Raw genomic sequence first — 13,205 nt, forward strand, 5'->3', positions numbered from 1 at the left:
ACCATTTGACTTGAAATTTTGTTCACGGCTAGATACTATACCTATCTCGCCGCATTCCGAAAATTGTGTCAATTAGTTCAAAATTTACTTAGTTACAGCGGAAAGGGTCCAAAATAGGAAATACTGTCCAAGTGGCTCGGTATTCTAGTATCACAAAATTTGACTGTAAACTAATCGAAATTCTAATAATGGCTAATAGGGTGAGTAATAATGATTGTTTACTCACATCAAAGCTATTCTGGTTCCATTTCGCGCCCTTAACAACTGTGCACAATTTAAGTGCGATTAGTTATATCTACGTTAGTTGCAGTTGATAGTATGGGATTTTGCATTGCAAAATAACCGTTTTTGTATGAGTTTCAACTCAAGTAATAAAATTTTTAGATTTATTTATTTTCTTGAAGTAACGTATAGTGTTTATCAACTTAAAAGTACAACATTTTGACCGTTTGTAAATTTATTACGAAAAAATAATGGAGCGCTACAAATGCATATTAAATATAACATACTAGCTGTCCCGGCAAACGTTGTCTTGCCCAGCTGTGGTGGTTTGACAACTGTTGAGCTCATAACGTCACCGCACTCTAGAATGATTTTATTTCGATCGTGTTGATTTCCTTCCCAGCTCATGAAAAATCAAATTTTTTGAATTTTGTTACTTTACTAGATGATTTTCGTAACTTTTTGTACATATAAACACAGCCACCACGAATACAAACCGAACCGTGCAAGAGCCATCCTGATCGGTTCAGCCGTTCTTGAGTTTTGTTGCCTCAAAGGGACTTCAAACTCATTTATATATATACAGGGTGTTAGGTTCCTGAGTGCAAACTTTTTAAAGGGTGATAGAGGACCATAAATGGTGAAAAAAATTGTTCTACGCATATGGTCAAATCTCAACCGTTACGTAATTATTGAACTTCCCATGTTTTTGACTCTTATTGCCTTAACTGGCAATAGTTTGAAAATGGTCAAACTTATCGAAGTTTTTTTACCCTTATTAGAAAGATTATAGAATTTTCTATCAAATGGCATCTTTGAATCGATTGGTTTAGTTAAATAGCTAAGTTTTCTAGCGCAAAATAGCTAAAAATAGTGTATTTTTATTGGTTTTTGTCAATTATCTTTGAAACATGCGTAATAAATTAAAATTCTTTCTTAGGCAAAGTTGTGGCCCCGGTTACACTCTACAATTCTTTCTTTGACACTAAACTTCTAGCTCTTATCGTTTTCTTGCAATAGGACAGATCGGTGAAGTACTAGATTTGTAGTAATGAGCTGAATTTTAGTATGGTGAGAAGGTCAATTCTCCGTTTCTGCAATGAAATGGTGCAAAAAGCGTGGGTATTATGATTCCTTGCCTAATTTGATGCTGTTTGAGCAAAACTTTGGGCAACAGTGTTGTTGTTTTCTCCATTTCTTGCAACATAAACAACATAGTTATCCAAAGTTTTGCTCAAACAGCATCAAATTAGGCAAGGAATCATAATACCCACGCTTTTTGCACCATTTCTTAGCAGAAACGGAGAATTGACCTTCTCACCATACAAAAATTCAGCTCATTACTACAAATCTAGTACTACACCGAACGTGCTCCATTTTGATTTAAATGTGCGGCACAATGCGCAAAAAAAGGCTTTCCATGACAGTTGCTAATTTATGATCTGAAATGTGATGTTAAAATCGAAATTGCAAGAAAACGATAAGAGATAGAAGTTTAATGTCAAAGAACGAATAGTAGAGTGGAACAAGGGCCACAACTTTGCCAAAGAAAGAATTTTAAATTATTACGCATTTTTCAAAGATAATTGAGAAAAACAAATTAAAACACACAACTTTTAAGCTATTTGCCCTTGAAAACTTAGCTATTTAACTAAACCAATCGGTTCAAAGATGCCATTTGATAGAAAATTCAATAATCTTTCGAATTAGGGTAAAAAAAACTTCGATAAGTTTGACCATTTTCAAGTTATAGCCAGTTAAGGCAATAAGAGTCAAAAACATGGGGAGTTCAATAACTACGTAACGGTTGAGATTTGACCATATGCGTAGAACAATTTTTTTCACCATTTATGGTCCTCTATCACCATTTAAAAAGTTTGCACTCAGGAACCTAACACCCTGTATATTATTGTTATTTTATACACAAGAAGCAGTGGCGAAGTCAGAAATTTCAACAAGGGAACGCCCATAACGTTACTAAAAAATTCCATGAATAGCTATTGCATAGAAAATCGATATAGTAGATCTCCGAATGTTATGAAATGTAGTGGGTTTGTTTATCTATCTATATAAATAAAAATGGAATGGTGTTTGTATGTCACGAATAGGCTCGGGAACGGGCCAACGGATCTGCACCATTCTTTCAGTGTTTCATTCATACAGGGCTCCGACGTGTTCGTACGAAAAAAATAATTAGGAAAAGTGACCGGGAAGGCAAGAAATACGGGAAAATCAGAAATTCCATTTTGAGGGGCATTCGGGGCATTTCTTCATGGCATCGGATGTCAAAAAACAGAGTAGGCAGGCAGTACGACGTTTGCCGGGACTGCTAGTCGAAAATAATTGAAATCGTATTTTTTATTATGTCATTAAGGTCGAGGAAATATCCGCCATTGCTCTGTTGCTACTAAGACTTATCATTGTGTATACTCACTTGCAGTGTATATGCTGATTGCTTTTCAACATCTTCAGTAGGATAGAAATAGAGATTCCTCTCTCCTCTTCTTGGCGTAACGTCCTCATTGAGACAAAGCCTGCTTCTCAGCTTAGTGTTCTATGAGCACTTCCACAGTTATTAACTGAGAGCTTCCTCTGCCAATGACCATTTTGCATGTGTATATCGTGTGGCAGGCACGAAGATACTCTATGCCCAAGGAAGTCAAGGAAATTTCCTTTACGAAAAGATCCTGGACCGACCGGGAATCGAACCCGTCACCCTCAGCATGGTCATGCTGAATACCCGTGCGTTTACCGCCTCGGCTATATGGGCCCACAAGAAATAGAGATTACCATCCTCAAAATCGCGATGCAAATTGTTAGAAAGAGAGGAAAGATAGGAAAAATAACACGGCGTCCCGTAACACCTTGAAGTGATAACTTTAAAATAAAATGGTCCAAAAATCAAAGATATTCAAAACCAGATAATTTCAAAAAGCTATATTTTTGGGATCAGCTGACCGATTTTAAATTTCTTTTTATTGTTTAAAAACTTTTTAGGAAAACTACGTTGACAGAGTTGAATTATGATTAGATGCAAACAATATGTAAATATATTAGTTTTTTCACGTTTTCATAGTTTTGGGACAAAGAGAGCGCCCTATTTTTTACATTTTCATCCGAAAATTCAACTCTACAGGGGATAGACATAATGATCGGGACAGGCAAAATTTTCACTTTTCAAACAATGTTGAACTAGCTGTAAATTTTCGAAAAACGCATCAAATATTCTCAAATTTTTACTGTGAGTTCATCAACTAGTTGTGTATCAGTGGTCTAAATTTGAAAAAGATCGAGCTATTCTCCACGAAGTTATAAAGATTCTTGAAAAATGTAAAATTATCCGATAGCCAAATTTGGGCTGTTATATGTCCGTATTCAATGAACTGATTTCAATGAAATTTTGACCATTCATGACTTATATAATAAACTTTAAAAAAAAAGTTTAACTTAACTTGAAATTTTTAACAAGAGAAAAAGTTATAGCGATTTCATTTATTTCACGATTTTTTAGTAAATTGATCTATTTTTAATATGCATTTTACTACTTTCTCAATTTATTGTCGGCTATGTTGTTACTTTCCGTCAAAACACATTTACATATAAGTCGTTTAGAGGGAATTTAAATGAACTATAATTTGCATCTTGAATTTTGAAACGATGTCAAAGTTTTGGATAGTTTGGTGTTTTATTAGAAAAATAATCTAACCGTTATAATTTTCTTTCGTGTTATAAATTTTAAGTTATGTCAAAGGCTTTTCATAGCTCGTTATATAAGTCACTAATGGTCAAAATTTCATTGCATTCGATTCATTGAATCCGTAGATATAACAGCTCAAATTTGGCTATTGGATAGTTATTCCTTTTTCAAGAATCTTTATAACTTCGTGGTGAATAGCCCGATCTTTTCCAAATTTATACCACTAATATACAACTAGTTGATGAACTTACAGTGAAAATTTGAGAATATTCGATGCACCTTTCGAAAACTTAGAGCTAGTTGAACATTTTTTGAAAAGTGAAAATTTTGCCTGTCCCGATCATTTTGTCTATCCCCTGTATATGATTTTTTTTTATTATTTCTTGAAGAATTCCTGGAAGAATATTTAAAGAAATTCCTACATAAATTCCCGAAGAGATCACTGGAGTTGATTCCAAAAAATGTAGTAAACGAAGAACACCCCTGAGGATTTTCAGAAGCGATTCTCTCCCTGGAAGAATTTCGATTGGAACCTCTGGAGGGATCCCTGAAGGGTTTCCGTGAAGAAATCCTGTTAAAACCGACTGCAGAAATTCACGATGGAATCACTGAGATATCACTAGGGGAGTTTCCGAAGGGATTCCAACAGGAATTCTCGATGAATATTCACAGGAATCCTTGGAGGAGGAATTTTCTGAGCAATATTTTGAGGAATTCCTGAAGACATAATGAATACGTGGGTAAACTCCAGAAGGCCAGTGATTCCTGAATTATAAAGAATTAGCCATAGTTAATGTTCGCATCTGCGAAAGTGTATCCGCGCGCCATCTGTACGTGGGTAGATCTCGACCGATAGCAATAACCGTTTGCGAATTCGATCATGGCGCCCTGTGGGAATTTGCGTTTTTATCGATCTCGCTCTATCCGGTCAACCGTGACAGAATGGATCAACCCATTATAAAAGGCCGAATGAACTGCGTGCTCGGTCTCTTTTTCGGTTTTGCGACAACTCGACGTCATCGACACCATCATCAGCGAACGAACGTGAAATAAAAACAAAGTGCGAATTTCCATCCCACCACCCACTGAAGGTGAAATAGTTGAAATTAGAAGTAGTGATAAGTTGGAAGATTAGTGCGTAATAAAGTATAGTTAGTATAAAAATTAGTGCTAAATAAAGTGTTTGGACTATTATAAACTTACCTGCGCTGTGTATAGACAATTACGAACCTGAAAGAAGAAGAAGAAGATACTGAGAACTTTTACACTTACCTGTGAAGAGATCGTGCCCCCGTTGTGCGAAGTGGTGAATAGTGAATTGAGCACAGAATCGCTTTTTCCTGAGCTCATCGTACATCTGGTCCTTCGAGCCGGATTAACGGCCGTCGAACTCCGTCCGTTCCGGTGCTTCCCGCGGTGAGAACAACCGCCATTGCTGCTTCCACATCGCCCTCCGTCGGATCCGCCATCGTTGACACAGCCAGGATCACGTCGTCGTTGGACTGCGCCATCATTAATTGATCATACAAGGCATTGCATTGCCTTTAACAAGGTAATTAGCTTTCCAACAATTCATACCTCTTCCCGTTTGAGCTACGCGGTCTTTTGATTTGCAGACCCGGCTCCTCGCTTCTACACGTGATCTACAACTACTTCTACTACTACGCTTTCGACCATCCCGTCCGGAGACAATCCGGAGCAACTTCTATCGCCTTCTGGATCCGAGTCTGTTGCTGAATTAGATTGTACAAGGCACTTTCTTGCCTTTTCGAAGGTAATTGCATTTCCTAAAATCTATAACCCTTCCCGTGTGATCTACGCGGTCTTACGCTTTGCAGACCACGTCATCCCACCAAAATGTCCACGGAACGGAAAATCAAAGGCTTGAGAAACAAGATCAAGAGTCTCCTGGCCTCGTTCAACCTCATAAAGACGTTTGTGGAGGAGTACGATGAGGAACGAGACACTTTCGAAGTTCCAGTGCGCCTCGAAAATCTCAACAGACTCTGGACGGACATCCAGAAGACTCAGTCCGAGCTCGAATCTATCGACGAGGCCTCCGTCGATGAGCAAATCAAGGAACGGACTGAATTTGAAACCGCATACTATCGTGTAAAGGGTGGACTGCTAGCTGTTAATAAATCGCCTGTCGCCCACACCGTCCAATCGCCTTCTCCTTCAAGCTCGCAAATCCATGTTCCATCGTCGCATGTGCGATTGCCCGATGTGAAGCTCCCGGTGTTTAGTGGAAACATCGACACGTGGCTCAATTTCCACGACCTTTTCGTCTCGCTGGTCCACTCTTCGGTCGAGTTGTCTAATATTCAGAAATTTTATTATCTCCGATCGTCCCTCGCTGGTGAAGCCCTGAAATTGATTCAATCAATTACCATCAGTGCGAATAATTACCTTGTGGCGTGGAATTTGCTCGTGGAGCATTATCAAAACCCTTTACGCTTGAAGCAGACTTATTTGGACGCCCTTTTTGAATTCGCTTCGCTGAAGCGCGAGTCTGCAACTGATTTGCATTCGCTGGTCGAGAACTTCGAGGCAAACGTGAAGGTACTAAAGCAACTCGGAGAGAAAACCGAACACTGGGACCTAATCCTCATTCGCATGCTGAGCGTCCGCCTTGACCCCACAACACGGAGAGATTGGGAAGAGTTTTCGTCCACACAGCAGGCTGTGACGTTTGGGGCCCTCACGTCGTTCATCCAGCGAAGAGTAACTGTCCTCCAAACCATTCGAGGAAAGGCTGTCGACACTCCAGCGCCCCTTCAGCAGTTCAAGAAATCTGTTCAACGTCCGATTGCAAGTCATGGAGCGAGTCAAATCCAACCTGCCAGGAAATGCGTCATCTGTTCTGATCATCATCCACTCTACATGTGCAAGCCGTTCTCTAAACTCGACGTCGAAGCAAAGGAAAAGGAAGTTCGTCGCCACCAGCTCTGTCGCAACTGTCTACGGAAAGGACATCAAGCTCGAGACTGCCCTTCTTCAAGTTCCTGCCGAAAATGTCGAGGTCGTCATCACTCTCTGCTCTGCCCCGGGGAGAATTTCGTCACTGTGAACTCCAGGACACCAGAATCCTCCCAGCCACCATCAGCAAGTCACTCTGCCCCTCGTGAACCTCCGAGAACATCCGCTTCAGCCACTTTCCACGGGCCTTCAAGTCATGCCAGTGCTGGACCAACTCGTAGAAGCGTACTACTAGCCACCGCAGTTGTGAAACTCGTCGACGAGAATGGAATCGAGCACGCAGCAAGGGCTCTACTCGATTCGGGTAGTGAATGTTGTTTTATTACCGAGCCGTTCTCCCAATTGATCAAAGCGCAGCGAACAAAAATCTCCATTCCGATCTCAGGGATCGGGCAGTCGTCAACCTATGCAAGGTACAAAATCACCGCCACTGTTCGCTCAAGGGTGTGTGACTTTTCTACTCCGGCTGAGTTCTTGGTACTTCCAAAGGTCACAATTGATCTTCCGTCTGCCTCTTTCGATGCTTCCTCATGGGACATACCCCCCGGCGTACAGCTTGCGGATCCAGGCTTCTACGAAGCAAACCCGGTTGACATTATCATCGGTGCGGAAGTATTCTTTGAACTCTTCAACGTCCCAGGTCGGATACAGCTCGGCGAAGCTCTTCCAACGTTGATCAACTCTGTCCTCGGCTGGATAGTTTCCGGCAAGAATTCTAACGGTACTCCGAAGTCTCCAGTGATCGCTAACGTCGCAACTATTTCCGAGCTGCATGACCTCATAGAGAAATTTTGGGCGATTGAAGAAGACAACTCCACTCCAAACTATTCCGTCGAAGAAGCTGCCTGCGAGGATTATTTTCGTTACACTGTAAGACGGAACTCAGAGGGAAGGTACATCGTTCGCTTACCTATAAAGGATGACGTCATCAAACAGCTAGGTGACAACCGTCGCACAGCTGTCCGTCGCTTTCGTATGCTAGAAAGTCGTCTTTGTCGCACTCCGGAACTTTCTCAGCAATATTCCGCCTTCATGGATGAATACCTTGCATTGGGGCACATGAAGCAAGTATACGATCATCAATCTCCTCCGATGCTGTGCTACCACATGCCCCACCACGCTGTCGTCCGAGAAGACAGCACCACTACAAAAGTTCGAGTTGTGTTCGATGCATCGTGCAAATCTCCAGAAGGACCTTCGCTCAACGACGCACTCATGGTTGGTCCAACAGTACAGCAAGACATACGTTCCATCATTTTGCGCTCCAGAATCCGCCGAGTTATGCTGATCGCAGACGCAAAGCAAATGTATCGCCAAGTACTCGTTGACGAACGTGACACTCCGCTTCAACGAATTGTCTGGCGAAAATCTCCGGATCTTCCACTCGATACGTTTGAACTACTAACGGTTACCTACGGTACCGCAAGTGCACCTTTTCTAGCCACTCGAGTGCTACTCCAGCTGGCGAACGACGAACACGACAACTTCCCGGAGGCAGCAGAGGTTCTACGAAAGGATGTCTATGTAGATGACCTTCTTTCGGGAGCAAACAGCATCGAACAAGCTACGAGACTTCGACGGCAACTGGATGATCTTCTCTCCAAAGGCGGGTTTGAGCTGCGCAAATGGGCATCTAACGAGGAAGCTGTCCTTGAAGGACTTGCGCCAGACAACCGAGCTCTACAAACCTCTTTCGACCTCGATCGCAACCAAAGCATAAAATCTCTTGGGTTGCATTGGGAGCCAGCTTCGGATCTGCTAAAATACAAAATCGAATTTCCACCGGACTCGTCTGCAGCTCCTCTGACCAAGCGGATCGCCCTGTCACAAATAGCGCGTCTCTTCGACCCCCTGGGACTGCTGGGTCCTGTTGTGATATCCGCTAAAATCTTCATGCAGGCGCTCTGGACTCTGAAGGATGAAAATGGCAAAACCTGGAGCTGGGACGAAGAACTTCCAACCCCGATGAAGGAGCGTTGGAGCAACTATATGGCAGAGCTACCACTTCTCAACAGTTTGCGTATTGATCGTTATCTATTGACTGCGAAACCTGCGTTCGTTCAGTACCATTTCTTTTCGGATGCCTCACAATACGCGTACGGCGCATGCTGCTACATTCGAACGGCAGATTCCTCTGGAGACTTCAAGGTGGCCCTTCTGACTGCAAGGTCTAAAGTGGCTCCCCTCAAACAACAAAGCATCCCTCGGCTAGAACTTTGTGGTGCACTTCTCTCAGCTGAACTCTATCAGAAGGTCTCGCAATCTCTCGAACTTCAAGGGCCGACGTTCTTCTGGGTAGACTCAACAACGGTACTGAACTGGCTGAATGCTACACCTTCTACCTGGACCACATTTGTTGCAAACCGTGTGTCCAAAATACAACAATCAACACAGAACTGCTCCTGGAAACACGTTGCCGGTCATGACAATCCAGCGGACCTACTTTCCCGCGGAATCTCTGCGGAAAACATCCTCGAAAATCAACTTTGGTGGCAAGGACCTGAATGGCTACAACTACCGCAAACGTCATGGCCAACTGGAAATATCGACATCACTTCTAGCACTGAAATATTATTAGAAGCAGAGAAACGAAAAACAGCAGTATGTACAGCATCGTCGGACCCAGCTTTCATCGACCTTTTCACGGAAAGATTCTCTGACTACGACCGAATGCTCAGAGTAACTGCCTACTGTCGTCGGTTCATCGAAAATTGTCGGCGGAACCCAACCAATTCACCATCAACGTACATAACAACGAAGGAAAAGAACGCAGCTGAAGCAACTCTAATTCGCCTGGTGCAGCAACAAGAATTCGCAGAAGAATGGAAACAACTCCAAAAATCCCAGCATGTTACACCAAAGTCTCGCTTACGTTGGTTTCACCCATTCATCTCCGATGATCAGCTGATTCGCATTGGGGGCCGGCTCAATCAAGCACCGCAACCGTATGACAGCAAACATCAGATCATCCTCCCCGCTTCTCATTCGCTATCCAAACTCCTGGTACGATCACAACACAAGAAGCATCTTCACGCGGCTCCCCAGCTACTGGTATCCATTTTGCGCTTACGGTACTGGATCACAGGGGCCAGGAACTTGGCCAGAACAACTGTTCGTAACTGCATCGAATGTGTGAAAGCTCGGCCACAACTTCTAGAGCAATTCATGGCTGAACTCCCCGCTTCGCGAGTCACGGCTGCGCGCCCTTTCTCCGTAACCGGTGTGGATTATTGGGGACCGATTTCTCTACAGCGCATTCACCGACGAGCAGCACCACGCAAGGCATACGTGGCCGTTTTCGTTTGCTTCGTTACCCGCGCCGTACATCTCGAATTGGTCATCGACTTGAGTACCGTCAAGTTTCTTCAAGCCCTACGTCGCTTTGTTTCTCGCCGAGGTTTATGCAGCGATATCTATAGCGACAACGGTCGCAACTTCATCGGAGCAGCCAACGAACTGCGAAAACTGGTTCGCAGTAAGGAACATCAGCAAGCTGTTGCAGAAGAATGCGCCAGCCACAGCATCCGCTGGCATTTCAATCCCCCGAAGGCATCACATTTCGGTGGGCTTTGGGAAGCCGCGATTCATTCCGCCCAAAAGCATTTCGTTAGGGTACTGGGCACCCACACCCTAGCGGAAGACGATATGGAGACATTGCTGGCACAAATCGAGTGCTGCCTCAATTCCCGTCCTCTAATTGCACTCAGCGACGATCCGACCGATTTTGAAACACTGACACCTGGGCACTTTCTGGTTGGTTCTGCATTGAAGGCAATTCCGGATACCGACTTCGCAACTCTCCCATCAAATAGACTGCGGCAGTGGGAACAAGTTCAAAAAATGCTGCAACTGATCTGGAAACGATGGCACTCCGAGTATTTGTCGTCACTCCAGCCTCGCACTAAATGGTGCAATCCACCAATTGCCATCAAATTGAACCAATTAGTCCTCATCAAGGACGAAAACACTCCTCCTATGGCTTGGCCGACGGCCAGAGTCGTCGAAATCCATCCTGGAACCGATGGCATCGTACGGGTAGTATCCGTGCAAACTCCTACTGGTCGCTTCATTCGTCCGGTTTCCAAAATTTGTCTGCTGCCAATTCCACCCACGCAAGAAACATTCGGCAACCAAGCAGCAGCAGCAAACGAATCGCCATCAGCAACCACATCGATGAAAAAATCGTCGTCGTCGTGAAGTAAACAACAACAGCAGCCGATTTCCCTCTCAAATCATTTTCGTCGTACTGCAGAAGATCCTGGCAATCGTCGTCATCCTACTGATGGTTCCAGTGTTGAATCACCTAAAAATAAATACAAGGCCCTTTGAATTAAGGGACAAGGTAAGAACCTGTCCAAATTTCTCAAAATTTTCGAAACCCTCTACCGGGTCTTCTTTTCCATGTTTACATTCTGCAACCGCTGATGAACTTCATCGTCATCGTCGTCGATCATCGAGAACAACCAAGACGAAGAAGGAAAACATGCAGTGACAGCGAACACAGCACCGACGTCATCGATTCATCGACAAGCGACTGTCAGAAATACGATTTCCGAAGGGGCCAGCATGTTCGCATCTGCGAAAGTGTATCCGCGCGCCATCTGTACGTGGGTAGATCTCGACCGATAGCAATAACCGTTTGCGAATTCGATCATGGCGCCCTGTGGGAATTTGCGTTTTTATCGATCTCGCTCTATCCGGTCAACCGTGACAGAATGGATCAACCCATTATAAAAGGCCGAATGAACTGCGTGCTCGGTCTCTTTTTTGGTTTTGCGACAACTCGACGTCATCGACACCATCATCAGCGAACGAACGTGAAATAAAAACAAAGTGCGAATTTCCATCCCACCACCCACTGAAGGTGAAATAGTTGAAATTAGAAGTAGTGATAAGTTGGAAGATTAGTGCGTAATAAAGTATAGTTAGTATAAAAATTAGTGCTAAATAAAGTGTTTGGACTATTATAAACTTACCTGCGCTGTGTATAGACAATTACGAACCTGAAAGAAGAAGAAGAAGATACTGAGAACTTTTACACTTACCTGTGAAGAGATCGTGCCCCCGTTGTGCGAAGTGGTGAATAGTGAATTGAGCACAGAATCGCTTTTTCCTGAGCTCATCGTACAGTTAAAGTTCACGAATAAAAATAAATTAAAAAAGGAGTCCTGAATATATTTCTGAAGCAATTACAGAAGGAAACTCTGGAATAAAAATCCCTAATAAAATTCTCAAATAAATCCTTGAAAAAAAAAATCCCTGGACAAACCCTAAAGGAATTCTCTGTAGAAATTTCCGCAATAAATTCCCATAGAAATGGCTAGAGAAATTGTCAGAGGAATCCTTCGAGTGAGTGAAATTTGGAACTATGCCCTTCATCACCTGGAAGTACTTATAGTCCTGAACAAACTTTGCCGAAGATCGTACCTTCTAATCTCGCTTCACTCTCGTGATATATCTCACCAAAGTCGTACCGAAAGTCACTTTGTTCACTAGCGCCACGTGATGGAGAAATTCGGAACTATTTTATCCATCACCAGGAAGTGTTTGTTGTTCTGAACAACTTTGCCGAGAGAACTCTCTACAAAGACTATATGTACTCATACTCATAACCATCCTGGGAATAAAATGGAACCGAAAGAAGTTTAAAATTTGGAACTAATGTAATCGCCTGGTTCTCACCAGAAACTGCATGAAATTCCAATCGGCTTTCACTACACCTTTCTAGGATAATATGGGATTCTGATAGCGCAAAAAGATTGAAAATTAGTTCACTAACTACTGCGATATGGATGTGCAAAAAAAATAGTTCCTCGTTTTTTGCCTGTCGGTTAGGCTGTCCCAAAAAAATCGATGCTCGAAAAGTCAAGGTGCTTAACTCCTCCATGAAATATACGCATATTTGAAGCATTTTTTAGAATATTTCGATTTTCCAAAAAAAAATCGATTAAAGGTTTCGCCAGAGCAATTTTTGAATAATGACCTTTTTTTTATTAAAATTCTCAAAAAAAGTGTTTTTTTTCAAGTATATTCAATCTCTTTTTTTTAGAGAAATGGCGCATATGAATTGTTCTATCAGATAAAACTTCCATGGTTGAAAATAAAAAATGGTACATGTATTTTTTTTAGTTAATTTTGATAGAAAATTCCAAAAAAAAATAGACCTTTTACCAGCTCTGGCGGAACCTCTAATCGATTTTTTTTCTGTTCTGAATTATTTTTAGATTATATTAACGGTTATATAAAAAAAACTAAATAAATGCCCATGCAGGAGGTATTTTTAGTCATTTTATTTCTGGCTACAAAA

At 42.4% G+C, this 13,205-nt stretch overlaps 2 protein-coding genes across 7 annotated transcripts in view; one reads left to right on the top strand and one right to left on the bottom strand.

Moving 5' to 3' along the window:
• The window catches only part of LOC109426825 (protein encore), a 739,407-nt gene that overhangs the window by 512,017 nt on the left and 214,185 nt on the right, over nucleotides 1–13,205 (bottom strand). The window lies entirely within an intron of this gene.
• On the top strand, nucleotides 4,717–11,095 carry LOC134288898 (uncharacterized). Its single transcript, XM_062854829.1, has 2 exons — nucleotides 4,717–5,693; nucleotides 5,758–11,095. Exon 2 carries the CDS (start codon nucleotides 5,777–5,779, stop codon nucleotides 11,093–11,095), a length of 5,319 nt encoding a protein of 1,772 aa, XP_062710813.1. The 5' UTR covers nucleotides 4,717–5,693; nucleotides 5,758–5,776.

Source organism: Aedes albopictus, chromosome 2 (assembly GCF_035046485.1).
Source record: "Aedes albopictus strain Foshan chromosome 2, AalbF5, whole genome shotgun sequence".
NCBI classification, from domain to species: domain Eukaryota; kingdom Metazoa; phylum Arthropoda; class Insecta; order Diptera; family Culicidae; genus Aedes; species Aedes albopictus.